General features: G+C 39.3%; 1 protein-coding gene across 10 annotated transcripts; it reads right to left on the bottom strand.

The window, feature by feature from the left end:
• Window positions 1–7,660: 7,660 nt before the first annotated feature.
• On the bottom strand, window positions 7,661–21,209 carry GRSF1 (G-rich RNA sequence binding factor 1). Of its 10 annotated transcripts, none has more exons than XM_014847222.3 (11): window positions 20,694–21,198; window positions 19,664–19,768; window positions 17,827–17,983; window positions 16,587–16,742; window positions 16,042–16,185; window positions 15,237–15,372; window positions 13,349–13,533; window positions 12,428–12,549; window positions 10,679–10,814; window positions 10,246–10,321; window positions 7,661–9,040 (listed from the first exon to the last, which is right to left on the bottom strand). In XM_014847222.3, exons 2-10 carry the CDS (start codon window positions 19,664–19,666, stop codon window positions 10,272–10,274), a joined length of 1,089 nt encoding a protein of 362 aa, XP_014702708.1. In that variant the 5' UTR covers window positions 19,667–19,768; window positions 20,694–21,198; the 3' UTR covers window positions 7,661–9,040; window positions 10,246–10,271. The 10 variants fall into 10 exon arrangements, with proteins under 10 accessions (XP_014702708.1, XP_044622042.2, XP_070361792.1 ...); XM_044766107.2 differs by having other exon boundaries at window positions 19,677–19,768; window positions 20,694–21,172; XM_070505691.1 differs by lacking the exon at window positions 20,694–21,198 and adding an exon at window positions 20,458–20,625 and having other exon boundaries at window positions 19,677–19,768.
• Window positions 21,210–21,572: the final 363 nt, after the last annotated feature.

Genomic DNA, 21,572 nt, shown 5'->3' with positions numbered 1-21,572 from the left:
CCACCAACATGTGCCAGCACTGTTCTAGGTGCTACAGATAACGTGGGAAATCTTCCTTAGTTAGCAAAAGTTATTTTATAATTAGTTTTGAATTAGATTGAAAAGCAGCAGCTCTGTATATGAATGTAAGGAGGAATAAGTGATCAGCCACTTGAGATTTTACTGTGAATTGCACGTAAGCTATTTAGCCTATTTTTTTAACAAAGCTCCAAAGATCTGTTAGTGCAACTGCTCACAAAAGCAAGGGGATGAGTGATGAATACTTGACTGAATGTTAGGCCTATCTTCCTTAAAAACTGTGTTTTCCACCATTTACAATAGCATCAGCATTCTTAGGAATAAACGTAACCAAAGAGGCAAAAGACTTGTTACACTGAAAACTACAAAGTATTGCCAAAAGAAATTAAAGATGCCAGTAAATGGGGAGCTACTCCATGTATTGGAAGACAATATTAAGATGTCAGTACTGCACAAAACTATCTACAGATTCACTGTGATCTCTACCAAAAATCCCACTATTTTTTTGCAGAAACAGAAGCATCTATGCTAAAATTCATGTGGAATCTCAAGGGATGCCCCAATAGCCAAAACAATCTTACAATCTTGAAGATCCAATTTGGAGGTCTCAAACTTCCTGATTTTAAAACTAACTACAAAGCTACAGTGATCAAAACAGTGTGGTACTGGCATGAAAACAGCCACAGACCAACAGGATAGAATAGAGAGCCTAGAAATAAACCCTCATGTATATGGTCAAATGATTTTTGACAAGGTGCCAAGACCATTCAATGGGGAAAGGACAGTCTTTGCAACAAATGATGTTGGGGAAAATTGGATATGCACATGCAAAACAAAATGAAGTTGGACCTTTACACCATATACACAGATTAACTCAAAATGAATCAAAGATCTGAACATAAGAGCTAGAACTATAAAACTCTTAGAATAAAACGTAGAGGAAAATAGGCATGACATTGGATTTGGCAATGATTTCTTGGGTAAGACACCAAAAGCACAGGCAACAAAAGAAGAAAATAGGTTGGACTTCATCAAGATTAAAAACTTTGTGGAGAAATTAGAACCCCCATGCACTGTTGGTGGCAATGTAAAATGGTGCAGCCACTGTGGAAAACATTATGGTGGTTCCTAAAGAAATTAAATATAAAATTACCATATAATACTGCAGTTCCACTTCTGGGTATATACCCAAAAGAAATGAAAGCAGGAATTTAACAGATGTTTATACACCCATGTTCATAGCATTATTCACAATAGCCAAAGGTGAAGCAACCCAAGTGTTCATCAACCAATGAATGGATAGACAAAGTGTGGTAGATATGTACTATGGAATATTATTCAGCCTAAAAAGGAAGGAAATTCTGATAGATACAACAACATGGATGAACCCTGAGGACATTATAAGTGAAATAAGCCAGTCACGGGACAAATATGATTCCACTTGTATGAGGTACCTAGAGTAGTCAAATTCATACAGACACAGTAGAATGGTGGTTGGCAGGGGTTGGAGGGAGGGGGAAACTTGTCAAAGTTCTGGCAATGGATGGTGGTGGTGTTTGCCCAATATGAGCGTACAGTCATGCATTGCTTAATGGTGACATGTGAGAAATGCGTCATTGTGCAAATCATAGAGTGTACTTACACCTAGGTGGTACAGCCTACTAGACACCTAGGCTATACCATATGGTACTAATCTTACGGGACCGTCGTCATATGTGCAGTCCATCACTGACCAAAACATCACTATGTGACACATGACTGTATAATAAAACAGCTTTCAAATACCTTAAGCTAATATATCCCCCCAACGTTCTCCCAGGTCAAATCTTAGCGATTCTTAGACAGTTCTTGGCTAGGCTACTGTCAATTATTGAGCTCTTCTATTCTCCACATTCCTGAGGACAGGTGATTTCGTTAACACATTACTTACTTTTGAATAAGATTTTTATAAGCATATCAAACCACCAGATCAGAAAAGTATTTGACAAGCATAATTTCTACACCTAGAATAAAAGGCAAACTTTATTCAAACTGTATTATTATCTTGAAATGTAAAATTAGTTAAACATAGAACCAGTGACCAGTTGTAAGCATTGCTAAGGATGTCAGATTCCTAAGAGTTAATAACAGGTTTGCTAAAGAGAGAGAACTCAGGTCTCCAGCAGGCAGGTCAAGTGGAAAAGCCTTACAAGGCTCCACGCGGCAGTACTGCCTTCCCATGCTGGGATGCCACTTTCTGGCACAACACTCTCATTCATATTCAATTATAAAGTCTATCACAAATAATTTATTCTTGTAAATTCGAGCAGATTAAAAATTAGCCCAATATTATCACTTGTATTTCTTCATTTGCTTTCTTGAGGGGACAAGAAATGGAGGGAATTACTGCCAGCCTATCAGAAACTGTGAATAACTCAGTTTTTCTTTAGCTCTTAGTCTTTATTCCCACATGTTACTGTCAAGTGGCAGAAGGAAAGGTTGACAGCCTCTATTTCAGTTAGAACCGGCTGTTTTGGGATCACAAGTCTGAATATACTTGTGAAGTTTCACTTGTAGGGTTCAAATTTTGTCTGGATCATTTGAAAAGCTCATTCTTAACTTTACCTTGGTGACTCTTCTGAGTTTCACTGAGTCCATCCATATTCTAGAACCTACCTTGGCTACACCCCTGCATGCCTTATCACCAGGTGCTTTCAAAATCATTCCACTGGGATATCCTAATTCTGACAGAAAATCTAACAGCAATGAAAGGGGAGATCTAAGAATTCTGCCATATAAAAATAATTTCTGCCATGATAGGCAAACAATGTGACAAACTGGAGGGAATGGTATTTAAAGCTAACTCATTACAAGAATAAAGGGCTCCTGCTAATTAGTGAAGAAAAAGACCAAACCCAATAGGAAAGTGATCAACAAACATCACAGAAAGGCAATCAGCAAAATTCAGATTGTGGAAACCTGTACAGGTTCAACAAATAAGAAAGGAAAAAGAAATGGAAGGGGAGGGGCCAGCCTGGTTGCCTAGTGGTTAGGTTCACATGCTCTCCTTGAGCAGCCCAGGGTTTGCAGGTTTGGATCCCGGGTGGGGACCTACAAACTGCTCATCAAGCCATGCTGTGGCAACATCCCACATACAAAATAGAGAAGATTGGCAACAGATGTTCGCTCAGGGCCAATCTTCCTCACCAAAATAAATAAAAAAAGACCAAGGGGGAAAAAATGGAAGGGGAAACATAGATTAAAAGAAATAAGAAACAGGAAGTTCAACTTCACTAAAGAAGATATTTGAATGGCCAATAAACTTATGAAAAAATGCTCAACATCAGTTGTCAGGGAAAGCAAATTAAAACCACAGTGAGATACCACTACACACAGAATGGCTAAAATTACAGGCTGACACCACCCAATGGTGAGGATGTAGACCTGCAGGAACTCTCATATCGAGGGTGTGTAAAATAGGGTGACCACTCTGGAAAAAGGTTCTATCAATTTCTAGTAAAATTAAAAATCTATCAACCTTACAACTCAGGGTCTTCTACTAAGTACTCAGCCAAAAGAAATGACAATGTAGGTCCACAAAAAGGCTCGCACAAGATGTTCATAGCAACTTTATTCATAACAGCCAAAAACTGCAAAGAGCCCATTGTCCATGAGTTGTTCACCTAACAAGTGAAAGGTTAAACAAACTGGCATATTCACAATGGAATACTAGTCAGCAATGAAAAGGAACAAAGAGCTGAAACACATCAATGAATCTCAAAACGTGCTGAATGAAAGAAATTTACACAAGAGTACATACTGTATGATTCCATTTATATAAAGTTCTAGAATAGGCCAAACTAATCTGGTGAAAACAAAATTCTAACAGGGAAAAGGGATGGGAGAGCTGCAAGAATTGACTGGTTAAAAAAAATTTCTGATGGACGTGATGGAAATGTTCCATAGCTTGTTAGGGGTTTGGGTTACATAGCTGCACGTCAAAACTTATCAAATGGTACACTTAACGTTTGTTCACTCTAAGTTCTACCTCAAGAAAAAAACTCCAACAATATGTATGCCAAAAGGCTTAAGAGTCAAGTATAGATGTTCTACAACTTTGACACCCATAAAGAGAGAGACTGATGGATGCATAGATCCATGATAAAGAAAATATGGCAAAATGTTACTTGTAGAATCTAGGTGGTAGGTATAGATAGGCATGTTTATAGTTCAACTTTTCTGTATGCTTGAAGTTTCTTATTAAAAAATTCTGCAGGGCAGGGCCAGCCCAGTAGCATAGTGGTTAAGTTCACATGCTCACTTTAGCAGCCTGGGATTCACAGGTTCGGATCTCAGGTATGGACCTACACAGGGCTCATGAGGCCATGCTGTGGCAGCGTCCCACATACAAAATAGAGGAAGACTGGCACAGAGCCTAGCTCAATGACAGTCTTCCTCAAGCAAAGAGGAACACTGGCAGCAGATATTAGCTTAGAGCCAATCTTCCTCACCAAAAAAAAAAAAAAAAAAAGGTTGCAGGGCAAAAAGAGGCATAGTAACCAATTGCAAAGTGTTGATGTTGTTTAGATCCTGATTCATATAAACTTTTTTTAAATGACTTTTCAGACAGATCTTTGGTGCTAAGAAATTAGTATTTTTAGGAGTGATGGTATTTTTTTAAATACCTTTTTAACAAAAGATGTATACTGAAATCTATACAGATAAAATGATGCTATGTCTTGGATTTGCTTTAAAATTAATATGAGGGTTAAGTAGATACGGATTATAAGAAAAAAAGAAAACTGGGGAGAGGACATGAAGACAATTCACTGAAAAGAAAATCCAAAAGCTTTTAAATGTGAAGAAGTGCTACCTCATAAAGGAATACCATTGTGATGGCGTTTTCTTAACCTATAAGATTGGCAAAGAATAGAATGCTAATATACCGTGTTAGTGAGGCTATGGGGAAATGGGCACTTGTACTACCGGAGCAAATAAGAAAAAGCCATTTACATATATAAATTTAATTTTAGATATAAATTATAAGTGCACATACTCTGACCATTTACCCTACATAAAAATTTCTGTATGTACAAAATGGCATAAAATTATACAAGGTAATTCATTTCAGCATTATAATAGGGAAAGAATGGAAACAATTTACATGTTCATCAGTAAGGGACAGGATGAATGAATTATGTATATTCATATACTCTACAATCATTCCAAAAAATGAAAAAGGGTTTTATATACTGATATAAAATGATCTTTAGGATGCAATAAGTGGGGAAAAAGGTACAGAAGAGTATGTATGGTATGCTGTAATTTATATTTTGAAAAGAAATGAAAATGTCTATTAATATTTGCTTATCTATACAGTAAATATCACTAGAAATTTCCATTAGAAACTGATGACAGGGTTGCCTGAGAAGCGGAACTAGTGGCTAAAATACAGGATGGGAGGGAGACTGTTTACTGTATACCCCTGCATCTCTCTTGAATTTTATTTCCTTCAAAAAATAAAATATAAACCATTTTTAAAATACCCTACTATTTATTTTCCTATCATCAAGGCTTAAGAACCAAACTAAACTGTCCTATATCCCCTTCCTAAAACCCAATAAGAAAACCACCCAACTAAAAAACTGGGCAAAAGAGCTGAACACATACCTCACCAAGACAATATGCAGGTGCAAATAAACATATAAAAAGATGCTCAACCTCTTATGTCACTATGGGATTGCAAAGTAAAATGAGATACCACCACGCACCTATGAGAACAGCTAAAATTCACAATGCTGACACACCAAACGCTGCCAAGGATGAGTTGCTATCGGAGTTCTCATTCACTGTTGGAGGGAATGAAAACTGGTGCGGCCACCTTGGAAGACAGTTTGGCGGCTTCTAACAAAACTAAACATAGTCTTACCATATGATCCAGCAATCGTGTTACTTGGTATTTACCCAAATGAGTTGAAATCTTATGTACACACAAAAGCCTACATATGGATGTTTATAGCAGCTTTATTCCCTTCCTACAAACTTCAGAGATTATTCTCTAATCTGCCAAATTCAGGGGGGGAAATGTATTCCTATTACATTAGAGCAATTTTTTTGCAAAACCCCTGAACTTTAGGCCTGCCTCTACTTTACTGCTGAGATATACGATTCTACTCTATAATACAGGTCCCACCAATTGAACGTGAACACTTCCACATAATTTAGGGGAAACTCTCAAAACAATGCAATGTTTTAAATTATAAAATGAAAAGGATGTAACGCAGAGAAAAATCTCCAAAGGATGCCCATAGGACATATTAACTAATAGGCAGGGTCATTGCCTCAAAATGTCCTGTGGATGGAAGTGGCTTTCTCCTGCTTCTTCCTCCACACACTGCACACGTAGTGAGAAGAATGTAAAGCCTTCCACTCCACAGCGGACTCAGTCTCCTTTCCTGCCCAGCAGAAGCCTCATGCATTCAGGCAGAGGGGGAAACACTCTGGTTCTGCTTCCTTCTCTGCTATCAGAGTACAGCAGATGAGATCACAATCCTTAGCCATTTCCCCCTTGGTATCTACATGCTACTTATCAGAGTTCTTCCTTGCAGTTCCTTGAGAAGTAGCTAGCCAAAGCAGGATATGGGTAACCTGGCCATATCCAATCCCACTATTTCTGATAGCTTTACCACAAAGCACACAGAGAAGAATGAAATTCTGTCATTACTTCTTTCAATAGCAAATAATGATACACAACCCAGTTTTGTCAAATTTTGGGAGAAACATGTCTTTTGATTGGATAGTGATAAAAGATTACTTCCATTCTATTATGTGCTTTTCTTCCCCTTCCAGTAACTACATTTGCCTTGTGAGCAATCATTCACTCACTAGCCTAAATTACGAGCAATAATCTACTAAAGGGAGTACAGGAAAGTGTATGAATTCTGAAGATGACTTTCCAAGAATGGCCACCTTTGGTACTGAGAATTCAGTCACTAGTGACAAGAAGATACACCCCGAGCCAGCCTTGACAGCCTAGTGGTTAAAGTTTAGCACTCTCACCGCTTCAGTGGCCTGGGTTGGGTTCCTGGTTGCAGAACCACACAGATCATCTGTCACTAGCCATGGTGTGGCAGCAGCTCACACAGAAGGACTTACAACTAGAATATACAACTACATACTGGGACTTTGCGGAGGGGAAAAACAAAAGGCAACCCCTTCAAGCTTATCTACCACATAACATTTTAATGCTTTTGCTTTCATTCTTTTCCCAGAGATGTGCAAATGAAACTCATTAGCTTTAAAATAAAGTAATTGAAAATAAATTAATTCCTCACCAACCCCAATCCCAATAGACTCTACAGATTTTTTGCACAGCAAATTAGATAACTACTGCTAGAGAGAAATAATCACACTTCTAATAGATCATACAGCTACAGACACTAGTTCTCATAGCTTGGGACACTCAACCATATGTGAAAACACATTTCCATCAAAGTAGAAATACTGAAGATGTCAAGCTGGTTGACTAAGTCATGTTCTTATAGGATGATAAAAACCAACACAACTGAAAATTAACCATTTCTTTTTACAATTATATACCAGGACTTGATGTAATAAAAATATATTTGGTTGATTCACACACTCCAAAATAAATACTCTTAGGTAACCTTCAGCCTGAAACAAGCCTTCATTTATTGACTACTTACAGTACAGTGATTTTGTATCTGAGCTGGTAATCAAAGATGGTTATGTATTAAGTGAGAGAAGACATCATCTCTCTTCCAGATATCACCTCTCAGAAATCTGGGCTAATTCAATTTTAAGAACCAGAACTGCATCTCCTGGTAACTACGTGGCAGTCATCACCTAAGAACAGGAACAAGGCAAATAAAGTATACAGGATTCTGATTCTCCTACACAGGTGCACGTAAAGTTAGTTTATTAATGACTACATTTTGAAGCCAGCCATTTTGATCCAATATTTAAATAACAAGCTGTTTAATATTAAAGCAGAAGGTACTGCCACAATGTGACATTAATACAGCTTTATCCATAAACCCTTCACACAATTATACATTAAATGCTATTTTTATTTAAGCAAGGCACCCCCTACTTCTTCTAAAATATGGGATGTGCTACCCCACTGAAAAAGCAAATGAGGAGACTTAAATTTTTTCCTATCTAGAGCTGGTTTAAATTCAAGTGAAGCCATTAATGTCCTTACCAGTCGGGACTGTTCTGATATGTCAATTCACAGTTTTGAGACTAACAAACCAATACCCTTAAGGGTTACCCAAAACCACAAAAAAAGGGGGTGTCCAGATAACTTTTAAGTTGAGACTAGAATTCCCTCCTTAAGTACACAGGAACCAATGTTAATGCCTTTAGCACAAGGCTTGGAAAGGCAAAACATTCCTAAAGACATAAAACTGCCAAATTGTTGTCATTTACACTCACTACCCTGTGGGGTTTATTTCTTGTTTTGACTTATTTTTAACTCTCACCCCTATCTAAGTAATCAAATAGACCTAAAATTAAAACTACTCTGCCAAACCGTAATGGTTCAAAGGTCTGAAACCTTTCCTTGCTTTGGTGAGTATTTGGTTAAAATAACTCAATGTTTTAATCCATGAGAAGTTTTACATCAGAGCTCTGAATTCATAGGTAAAAAACAAAACCTCAACCAGATCATTTTTAAAATGGGAGAAAGATTTTAAAGGACAGTACTGAATAAAAACATGTAGTCTTTACAATGGGTAACATGTCCTCTGTGAAATCAAACTGTTTAATCATATAAAATAAAGACCAGATTTGTAAATCAGATCCTAGACAGTTTAAACAAAAATTTAAATTTGTGGTTTTATTTCATAATCCCAAACTGAATCTTTCCTTTCTCTTTCTAAACAGTCCACTATGGAATTTTTCTTATAAGTAATTAAGCCCAAACCCCAAAATCCTTTCTCTAGCAGCTGCTGCTAAAAAACTGGAGCTTTATATCCCATGTCCAAGAAAGATGTGCAAATGAAATGCTTCTTGCTTCATCCTGAAAATAAAACGAAAAATGTTGTACATTTACTCAAAAGAAAAAGTACTGCACATGTTCTCATACCATTTAAAATTACAAATTCAACCACTTTTTCTTACTGATTTAGTACAAGTTATGTGACAGATCAATTAAGTTAAGGTGAAGAAAATTCAACAGTTAGGCATTAGTGTTTGCGGCCTGATATAAAGATAGTAGATTTTCAGAACTGAGCACACAATATATTTTACATAAGATTTTAGCTAATATAAATATTTAACATGACAATATTGTGAGACTTCATATCCAAAAATAGCCTATGGGGCTAGCCCCATGGCCGAGTGGTTAAGTTTGTGCGCTCCGCTGCGGCAGCCCAGGGTTTCTCCTGTTTGAATCCTGGGCCCGGACATGGCACCGCTCATCAAGCCATGCTGAGGCAGCGTCCCACATGCCACAACTAGGAGGACCCACAACTAAGAATATACAACTATGTACCGGGGGGCTTTGGGGAGAAAAAGGAAAAATAAAATCTTTAAAAAAAAAAATAGCCTATGAAAACTATGGTAAAGAAACACCCCAGGTGTTTTCAAGAAATCATTATAGTTACGTGTCTCAAAGGAATGCACCACATGTAGAAAAATGATTACAATACGTTAAGATTTTTATGGGGGGAAAAGACATCACGTGACATTTAGTCAAGGGAAGGGACATCAAGACATATTTAGATGTGTCACAGGTAAGTTAACTCTATGAAATCATGTACTTCCTAGGACAACCATTTTCATATCACCATTTTAGGGAAAGAAACAGTGGTACATTCAGTGTATACATCCTGGTTTCAAACGTGTTATTCTAGCATTCTTAGTATCTTAGAACTGAGGAAATGTGCTTAAACTTTTTGGGAAGAAAAGCTAATGCAAGGCACATTTTCAGTATATTATGATTTATAACTACAAAAGGTGAAAAATTATTTTTAGGCACATAGCATGATGCATGTTGGGAATGATGCCAAGATTTTATATGGGAAAAATACTCAAAGGCACTATACAATCATAACTAATTCTATTGCCCAGAAGAACTTCATTTCTTAATCTGATGCTTCAATTATCATGATCAGGCCGATCTTTATTTAAAAGAGAATGGCTTCCACTATATTACAAATTAGTGAGTTAATGATTAATTTATCAATTGAAAATAATTTCTGCAATTAAATCTTTCAAATTTACCTTATTATCTGGAGTCCCTGGAAGTCTTATTTTCCTTTTGGACATGAATTCAGGAACAATTCAATATACCTATGGTCTGAGAATGACCCAAAAAAAAGAGATTCATTTTAAAAATATGAAAAGGCAGAAATAATACTGTAGCCATTTTTCTGGTACTTCAGACAGAACCTCAAATCCTTTGCCCATTCCCTTCCCTAATTAAAAACAAACAAAAAATCCTACCTAACTCTGGATAGAAATATTCAGGATAAGTAGCAAATAAATGGTTTTCATTATATTATAGTGCTTTGTCCTTTTTACTTTTAATTTAATAGTATTAACACAGTGCAATTTTCCCACGGAAAAATTCCAGGCAAACTCCAAAAGAGAAAAAGGCATTTGTGAACAAAGACAGACATCAAAATTAACAATGAAAACTATGGGCAGCACTTACGAACATGCGACCGATCCTTGAGCATGGCTGCAACAGCATCCTCATGGGTATCGAAGTGCACATCAGCTTCTCCAGTGGCTTTCCCACTGGAACTGTATTCCATGGTGATTCTAACAGGCTTCAGTGGAGCAAAAAACTAAACAATGAACAAAGGAAGCCAAAAGGAACAGAATGGTATGAGGCCCAATTTCTAGAAGTCTGGTAGCTCTGCATTTTTCTTTTAGACTTTGATTCATACATCTGCTAAATTTGTTTTTAGGAAATCTCTTTAAGCAAAAAAATAGTTACACATCTATCATCTTTTCTGGCTTTTCTGATTTTCTTAGAACTCAGAGTTACATTTCAAATATCTATTCACAGAGAACTTAAACTATAAATATAATACTATACAAATAGTTCTCAAACTTTTATTTTTATTTTTTTAAAGATTTTATTTTTTCCTTTTTCTCCCCAAAGCCCCCACGGTACATAGTTGTATATTCTTCATTGTAGGTCCTTCTAGTTGTGGCATATGGGACGCTGTCTCAGCGTGGTTTGATGAGCAGTGCCATGTCTGCACCCAGGATTCGAACCAACGAAACACCTGACCGCCTGCAGCGGAGCGCGTGAACTTAACCACTCGGCCACGGGGCCAGCCCCTCAAACTTTTATTTTTTATACCAACAAGGACCACTTTTATTATTCCTCCCACACACATCCTTCCCTGTTTCTAAAGACTGTCCATCAAATACACTTCATTTCATAATAATTTATTTTTATCATTTTTTAATCAGACACGTACCTGATAATTAGTTTCTTATAAGCACTACCACACTGAGTGGTTATCGTTCCAAACCAAAACAAAAGAATGTAATGCTTTAATGAGACTGTGCAACCTTCATTTGGGTAAAGATATGATTCCTATTAGGCTTTTTGAAATAATAAAGACAACTCTGAGGCCCCACTACTAACTGACGACTCTGAGTTTGGATCCACCTTAAGTATATATGAACCTCAAGTTCATGAAGTCAATAAGGGCTTTGTTGCTTTATCTTTTCATTTCATACAGTGCCTATTATAAAATAAAAATATTCTTAAAATTCCTTTTCTCAAAAATTAGCGAATCCTGGGGCCGGCTCCGTGGCCGAGTGGTTAAGTTTGCGCGCTCCGCTGCAGCGGCCCAGGGTTCGGATCCTGGGCGCCGACATGGCACCGCTCCTCAGGCCACGTTGAGGCAGCGTCCCACATCCCACAACTAGAAGGACATGCAACTAAGATATACAACTGTGTACAGGGGGGGTTTGGGGAGATAAAGCAGGAAAAAAAATAAATAAATAGGGAATCCTGATGCAAGCAGGCTACATGGTCTAATGAAAGCTCAGGGCATTCAGGAGTACTGGATTCCTGTCTAGTCTATAACTGCTCTGTGACAAATTCTGAGTTTCAGTTTCCTAAACCCAAAAACGAATGGGTTGAACCAATTTAGAGAAAAAACAAACTTTCTACTTTGAATGCTAAACCTACACCATATCATTATGCATCTATAAAATCCTCTTATCCATTACACATTTGACCTTAAAATGTAATAAACCCCACACTTTTCAGCTAAAGAGAATAAAATAAGCCTCCACAACCATGGAGATACCACCTTACTGTCCAGAGATACTCCAGAAATACTGTATTTTCCTCTCTGCCTTCCCCAAATTAACAAGTTCAATTTCAGAACTTTTGTTCAAACCTATTGAGATTGGATATCTTACTGCCACACACGTTTATAATGTCTTGGGCATTGGCTTGGAAAGGCAATCCTCTCATGTGGACAAAATGTAGTGAAGATGCAGTTCCAAAATCAGCAGTCTCTGGAAGCTTTTCTGACATCTCCTTAGGCAATTCTGAGAAGTGGAACAAAAAGCACTGTCAAGAACACAAAAGCTTCAAGAGTTATTTCCAGATTATAATTAGGTCTAACATTTATGTCAAAATTCTCAAATCCTCTTGAACCAGTAAGGAAGAAGGGCTTTAATTTTAAAAGCCAAATGATCTGGAATTTCTGCTACCTGACAAATATCACCCGAACACCCATAAGGATTTAGTACCTCAAACTACTACCAGATTACAAAAGAACATACCTTTCTGTAACAACAGAGAGAAGGAAAAGTGATTATGAATGAAAAAAATAAAGGCAAGAGAAACTTTCTGGGTTATCGGCACTCAAAGAAAAAAAAAAACGAACAAATATGGTAACAATAAATGCTAGGGCACCAGTTTAAAAGGATTTCTCAAACTTCAAATATTCCAGATGTTGCTTTGGGGTTAGGAATCTAAGGAGTACTTAAACACAGAGGTAAATAAAACTCCTCACTTTAGTCAGCTTTCCTACTCTCTACCCACATCTTTTCCCACCTTAGTTTAAATGTTCACATTTTACTTCCTTTTATTCTATTTGTGCCATCCATCTTGCGATACAGAACCTACAAAAATGATTAAATAAAAAAACCTTACAAAATAATTAAGTCCTTCTGCATACATTCAAAGTCCCTACTACATTCAAAGACATATTAAATCTTTAACTCAATTCCTTTGTCCTATAACCTTATTATTTCATACAATATGGTCATAAAAAAATATTTTAATAAATATCAAAACATACAAGATAGACCCAAGGATTCCCAACAAGAGGCACATCCTTACCTACTTCCTTCTCACTTTCAAAAGCTGTCATGGGCCGAATATCCTCATTTACTTCGTGTTCTTCAAAGACCATTTCTGGCTCAGTTATATACTTAGCAGTAGGAGAAGATGCCATTTTCTTTCCCTTATGAGAACCAACGTGTGTTCGAACCTCATTCCTTCTGCTTGGAAATATCTCTATATATCTAGTCAAAGCAAAAATGAATAGCCACAAATGGTCCAAAGTAACTTTACACTGAACTCATTTAAAATAAAACATGCATATATAATATTTCCAACAGCTATGAAACATAGATGTCCAAAGATAACAGGTGGAGGCAAAAGTAAGAATGGATATAGATCTTAGCCCATGAAAAAGTACTCTCGACAGAACAGGTCACTGCTTTAATCTCCCCCTCGCACCCAAGATAAGTTTCCTTCATATACATTTTAACAGTATTTTCTACTGTTTTGCTTTATGAGGACAACTATGCTAAGGCTAATGGTGTGCATGAAAAGAATTAATTTGGTAAGAAGGGTTCTGTTGCTTTTTACAGTTGGTTAACAATCTCTTGAAGCATCAGTTCAATTCTGTGAAAATTATGTATTTATAATTTTATACGTGTGTAAAATATTAAAAGTCACAGTACATGAGGACCTAACTTCCCCCAGAACTTCGCTAAGAAGCTAATGAGAATTCATGAACTAAATGTCAATTCTGACTTACTATCTGCTTGGCAGGAGGACTATTTATTAAATCCAAGCTTTTGGAACTAGTTTTCTTTTTCTCAACACTGCTTATCCAAATTAGGCAATCAAGCTTGAATTGTAAAAATTTGTATTTACAAACCTATAAAGATTAGATGGGCACCACTTCTTAACTTATTGAAGATTTCTACACTGCCTTAACATTCCCATATAAAAACAACACTGATGTGTTCCAAGATACACTATAAGAAAATATGAAGAGTACTAAAAGAAAATGGAGTGGGGGAGTGCTTTGCATACACTTTTTTCATTAAAAAAAAAAACTTAATAAAGACCTTTGAACCAATTCTATAAGTTGATCTTGAAATACAATGGCTTTGGAATGACTTTTTGTTTTTTTAAACTTTAAAGGAGTCAAGTAAAAAGGCCAGAAAGCACCAAAACAGTGACTTAAAATTGACACTTAAGTACTCCTCCAAAGCTTAAAAGTTAGAACACACATGAACCCACCCATCACTATGTGCATCCTCATGGGATGTGATATGCAGTGTACAGCATCACCTATAGAGTAGTCATATAAAATGTTAACCTGAACCAATTTAAGACTTTAACTCTGACTTCCAGTTTTCAGGAAACAATAGAGGATACAAAGCAACAAGTTAAATGACACTATGAGGAAGCAATAAGATAAACACAGAAAGTGAGACACTGTACAGGACAGCTGACCCACTTCCTTCAAAAGTCAATTGCATGTAAAAAGGAGGGAATGAAAAAACAAAGGAGAGGATTTGCTCTAGTTTAAGAGAACTAGAGACATGGCAATCAAATGCAACATGTGGACCATGTCTAGACTCTGGTGCAAAAAAAAAAACCACAACTGTGAAAAGACATTTTTGGTATAACTGGGAAAACATGATTTTGGACTGGCATTAGATAATAAATTATTGCTAACTTTGTTAGATATGATAATACTGGGATCATGTAAGAAAATATTTTTTAGAGATGCATACTGAAAAAACAGATGCAGCAAATACAACAAATATTAATAATTTATTAATCTAAGTGATGGGCATTTGACAGCTCATCAAACTATTCTACTTTTCTGTGTTTAGATAATTTTACATACAGTCATATTACAGCACATTCATCAAAATGACCCAATGCCTGATACTTCTGCATGATCAGCATCAGCTTCACTCACCGGTTACCAATCTCTTCCCTGTGTTTCAACAGGGCTTGGCTGGCCATTTCTGGTTCTTCAAACTGCACATAGGCTTCTCCTGTTTTTCTTCTCCCTCTGTAGTCCATGACAAAAGTAATGTCTACTATATTCAGTCCTAGGACACCAAAAAATTACTACAAATTAGTCCTACTAACAGGTGCTTTTTTATCCTTAGAATTAAAACATTCATTCACATACTATCATTTTTTTTTTATTTCATTAGTAAAATTTGGGTGCTGATTTGCCAGTCTCAAAGCTAGATACATGCCTGATGGGAAGAAAACTATTATGCAGCCAAAACACCTAATAACACCTACACATCCATATTTCCAGAATATTTAGAATCCAACCAGTCCATCTGAAACACACAATTCTCTCTTTTTTTTTTTTTGCCATTAATTATATAGTAGGGGAAATAAAGATTTAGACTAACATCACTACTGATGGTGCATATTTTACAGCTAAGAATTAGATGATAATGCTTTTAAATCATCTAATTGCTACTGTCTAAGACAAATAAGGCCACTCTTATGAAGAGGCTATTTTCCTCAATAGTAAATAAACCCACAGGAAATCATTTTGAAATCTGACATCCCCCAAAGATCCGAGTAATAGGTCAAAACACTTACATAATCTATAAGACTGGAAATCCGAGTGAAGAGTTCTCCCATAAAGAACCAATATAACTACATGCAGTTACCTAGGAAAAGGGTCACCTGACACATAGAAGATAACAATGGGGAAAAAACTATGAGGCCCCAAACATGACATAACTGAAAAGCACCTGCAAAGAAGTCCACAATGTCTTTCTCATTGCAACTATAAGGAAGTCCTCTCAAACGGACCACGCCATCATTTACCACAGGTGAAGATTTGACCTGCAGGCTCTTCATTAAGGCATCTACATCTTCATTGTTTATCTCATATACTACAAAGAAAAAGCACAAAAGATATGCAAAACTTACATAACAAAGAAAGAAACCATTTAAAAAGAATCACATTTGGTAGATTATCCAAGAAGTTAAAAACTAGTACATTTCATCTTTATATACTTCTCTGGAGAAAATAACAAATGACATTTATTGAACATTTACTATTTGCTGGGTGTAATTCATTTAAACATCACAACTTGTGAGGTAAACTTGATCAACATCCTCATTTTATAGATAAGAAAATGAAATTATCTCTGTACTTCATTTTACATCTTATAAAAGGGTGTAGTCATAATATCTAACTACTTCACTATTGTTAAGGATCAAATGAAACTGCCTTGGAAAGCATAAAGTCTAATGTACTGATCCAGAAAAGGCAGAACGTGCCTTCACATACCTTCCACATACCGCTGCCCCATGTACATGCGGTGCTTTTCTAAGGCTTTTTGCACATCCTGCTCTGATTCCATTTCAATTAAGGCGTCACCCCTTCGCTTTCCATCTCTATTTAAGAGGAAGTGTATTCCATTCTCACCATTGCGGATTCTGCAGTCTAGAAGTACGTGAGCAAAACCAATTAAAACCAGAAATCAAACTTTTACCTCAATTATACAAGTCACTGGAATGCAATCTTCAAACAACAAAACAAACCAGGAACCAAAATACCTGTCACATTCCTTACACAAACCGTCATCACTGAAGCCATGCAAATGCTAATGAGGTGGTAGTCTCTAAAATGTTCCGCATGAGAAGGATAAGCAAACCTTAGCACATAAGCTTAGGATCTGATCATTAAATGGCAAATCAGGCCAGGTTCAACACAAAATGTATTCTATCCCTCCCAACGCCTCTACAATAATTTTCAAATCACTTAAGGAATTTAAATATGGTTCGGTTTATGCATAAGTGTCTTCTTCTGTTACAATCAAAGCCATGAGAACTCTTAAATATCTCCTATAAGAATAATTTCGCTACCATAATTTAACTTTTCCCCCTTTTCATTACTAAGGAAAGACATCCTTATACTGCATACTTATAATGGGAGCAAGCTGAAGACGTCAGTGGCTTTATAAAATGCTTGACGCATATACTATTATGCACACTAAGGTACTTAATATACTGTTACATCATTTTACAACATTTAAGATAGCATCTTCTAAAAGTCTCTTGAGAGGAGAATTAAAAATCAGTCAGACAGAAACTTAAAAAATCAACCACACATGCCAAACATGTTAAGGGAACTATTATCACTTGATATCAAGTGATCTTGTATTCTAAATGTATGTATTCATAAAGAGCTACTCTTAACCTATATTCTCAATAACATATTTCCACTAACCAGTTTGGCTTTTTGATACGTACAAATTAAAACTTCAGAGAAACTGGTTTCATACCACGTAGTTTTAACATGAAATTTTTTGTTGCATTCAAAGTCTTTAAACCAGGTACTTCTCACAAATGGCACACATGGTGCACCTGGTATGCATATGTAACCAGCCAGAATGAGACAATTCCCAACCATCAAATAAGAAAGATGTCTACAGCATAGCCTAACGTGGATTTTGTGCAACTAGGATTTTGTGCAACTACCTTTTACTGAGACAAAATTACATATTTAAAACAGACATAAAATATACCTGAGAAAAAGTTAAGCACATCTTCTATAGTACACGACCATGGTAATCCTTGAGCTCGAATGAGATAAACATCATCCACATCCTGTCCTAACTTGGATGGCGCCACTTCATACTCAGGGAGAGGTGGAAGGTCTTCCAGGTAGGTCGTTTTGGACTCCTTCCAAGAGAAATGAAGAAATGTAAAAATATCTCTCTGACAACCTACTTAGAAAATGTTTATTTCTACAAACTAACGCTCTGGATGTTATTCTTAGGGGACAGTTACTATTTCAGAGGCAAGAAGTAAACTTCACAAATCTAACTCATCCTCTTTTGGCTTAAATTGTACATCCTAAAGCAACGAGCAGGTATATCCTAAGGGTTTGGCAGGACATAAATTTTATTCAGGGCTTGTTTTTAAATTCATCAGTCCCAAATTACACCTAATAATATTGTTTTAGTTAAGGCAGGGTAAGAGAGGTCCCTTCGATTTGACAAATATGTGAGTGTCTCCTAATCACAGTGGGCCATGTGAGGCCCTCATCTCAAAAAGCTTAACCCCTAGGGGGCTGGCCCAGTGGCATAGTAGTTAAGTTCGGCGCCATCTGCTTCAGCAGCCGAGTAAGTTCGAGGGTTCAGATCTCAGGTGCTGGACCTACACCACTCATCAAGCCATGCTGTGGCGGCATCCCACGTCCAAAATAGAGGAAGACTGGCACTAATGTTAGCTCAGGGCCAATCTTCCTCACCAAGAAAAAATTTTTTGAAAAAAGCTTAACCATTTAGACTAGGACAAACATACAACACAAAATGCTTTAAGTGCTGTTATTATAAGATATTATAGGAATTCAAAACAGAGCACTAACAGAAGAAGAATTAAAACATGCTATGAGATGGGCCTTGAAGTAAGGCTAGAATTCTGACATGGATGTATAACGGACAGGGCATTCCAGTTTGAGAGGCAAGGGGAAGAAGCAGTATGAACAAAAGCCCATTTGCAAAACAGCAATAATCCCATTTGGCTAAACGGTAGGGTACAATGAGCAGCCAAAGAAGATGAGCCGGCAAAAGGAACTTGGTACCACATAGCAGAGAGACTTGAGAGTTAAGCTGAGTGTGTGTCCTTAATCTGGTGGGCAAAGGGGAGTTAATGAAAGACAGTTAGGAGTGGGTAAATCAACAAGACAGCAGGCTGCTAGGAAAGATTCATCTGTCAACTGGTATGTCAGACCAACTGAATAAGGAAAAGATCATAAAAGGCAACAGCAGTTATGTGAGGTAAGAGGTGCCTGAAACATACCTAAAGAACTGTATTTTACAAGACTAAGCAAAAACTGCTATTTAATAAGATTCCAACAAGCGCTGCAACCATAATCAGAGAAGACAACTCAGGTTTTAAGACTTGCGCTCGGCTAGACTAAGGAAAGAGATTTTTTTGGACCATCCCACTATTCACATGAAGACCTACGTCTAATTTTAAGGAGTTAATGATAAATGTAAATCTCTAGCAGAGGTCTAATACATACTTAATAACGCAACAAGCACTACAATTATCAACATGGGAAGACAACTCAGGCTTTAAATCAAGTGACTTGCACTCCATTGGGCTAAGGAGAGAGAGACTTCACTCCTTTGTATGTTCCCATCATTTTCATGAAGACTCGTATAATTTTAGGAATTCGATGATAAATGGAAGCATAGTGTGTAACACTAGCAGAGGCTCAACAGATATCATCAGTCAATTTAACAGGAAAAAAACAATCAAGAAGAGAGTAGCCAGCTCGCAAAGGCTTATTACACATAGTTTGTGTTTTTAATAAAGGCAACAGTCCCCATTTTCCCAGAATTCCATAAGCACCATAAGCTTTTACAGAAAAGGGCAGCAGAAGTCTTGGGCCAGGATTCAAATCAATTAGCTCAGCCACTGGCAGACGGCAGCTATGCTGATTAGCCTCCGGGTTTCCTTAAATTCAAGGAGAAACACAAATTGAATTAAGATAAATATGACCCAAGGCATCAAGAGTTGGGCAAAGAGTGTGCTGACATTTCCCAGATGCCACGTAACAAGGAGAAAAGAAAGCTTTCTACAAGGCACAAAATATTTGCAATCTGAGTTCTTAAAGCACACGCTGACTTTAAAAAAATAAAAATTTAAAGAAACTGTAGACTCTCCCCCGGGTCCCCCAATCTTGGCCTCAGCCCTAGACGCCCCCTCCCCAGGGCCCCTTTCCCCCAACAGCACAGTCTCCAAACGTCTTCCCCGACGACGGCGACCTATGGTCCTAAAGGACCTTCTGTCAGAGGAAGCGGAGGTGCAAAGGTGACCTTCAGTAAACTAGGGCAGCCCGCCTGTCCCCAGGGACACGAGAGAGAGCACAGAGCTGAGGACGAGCCTCGGTCCCCACGAACCCAGCCCACGCAACTGTGCGTGAACCTTCCCATCAGAGGCCTGCGGGGCGCGCCGAGGGCCGCCCAGGCCTAGAGCTCCGGCTGCACGAAAACTCCCAACCATCCGCGGGGTCGGGCCTCCCAACTTCACAAGCAGCGGGCGGGGAGCGACAGGGATGCGTGTGATGGCGTCAACAGCCTCACAAAACCTACCATGGGCCGGCGGGAAACAAGGCCTCAACATTCACCCCCAGCCACACTTACACTGCCCCACCGACCAGAGACTCGAGAGGAGAACAAAACAAGGAGAAACCCCGAGGGCTGGCAGAGCGTCCCTTGTTCCGGGGCCCAATAGGAGGACTGGGCGGCCGGGGGGCGGGGGTGCGGCGCGTGCCGCGGCTCCCCGGGCGCGCACGCGAGGCGCACGCGGAGGGGAGCGGGGGCGCGTGCGCGCGGCCGGGGCAGGGTCCCGCGCGCGGCCCCCCGCGGCTCCCACATACCTGGCTGTAGCTCCGCGCCGGACCCGCGGCCGCCGCCAGCGACTGCGGCAGCAGAGGGGCGCGCAGGGCCGGGTAAGAGGCGGCTGCCGCAGCGGCGGCGGCGGAGGCGGCGGCGGGGGAAAGCCCCGCCAGCCTCCCGGCGGGCGCAGGCCCGGTCTGGAGGCCACGCGTCTGAGAGGCGGCGGCCGCGGCGGCCCCGAGCAGCAGCAGCAGGCGGCGGCGGCCCGAGACGCCCGAGGGGAAGGAGCCGGGGGCCGAGTAGAAGGGCAGGCAGGCGGCGCCGGTGCGCCGGCAGCTGCTGCAGTTGCAGCCGCAGCCCCGGAGCAGCGCCCCGAGCACCCAGCGCGTCCCGGCCATGGACTCCAGAGGCGGCGCAGGGCCTGGAGGCGGCTGCTGCTGCAGCGCGAGCGGAGAGGAAGTGGAATCCAGGGCCGGGAGGGGGTGCGGGCACATGCGCCGCCGACACCGCGGCCAGCCGCGAGGCGGGGCGGGCGGAGGAGAGCGCGCCGCTCCGCCCGCTCTCCGCCCTCGGGGCGGGGCCCGGGGCGCGCTCCCCTGGGCGCCGTGCCCGGGGTTCCTTCACCGGTGGAAACTGAGGCCTAAGAGGCCGAGGCGCGGGCCTTCGCGCTCTGTGGAGGGCAGACCTGGAACGCCAGTCTGCTGACACCCCGCACTGTCCCCCGAAAACACGTGGCGGGAGGCCAGAGGAGCTGTTTCTGGAAGGCACTGTGATACTGTGGTTATAACAAGAGCTTGGGATAATATCGCAGGAGGTTGAGTACCCCCAAGCTTAAGATATGTGCAGTTTCTGTCTTCTAAAATGAAATATGTAGACAGTATACGCTGATAATGTATATGACAAAGATAACTCCTCCCCTA

Source organism: Equus asinus, chromosome 3, assembly GCF_041296235.1.
Source record: "Equus asinus isolate D_3611 breed Donkey chromosome 3, EquAss-T2T_v2, whole genome shotgun sequence".
NCBI lineage: Eukaryota > Metazoa > Chordata > Mammalia > Perissodactyla > Equidae > Equus > Equus asinus.
Note: the sequence above shows the minus strand (reverse complement) of the source record. Positions and strands in the feature narration are given on the sequence as shown.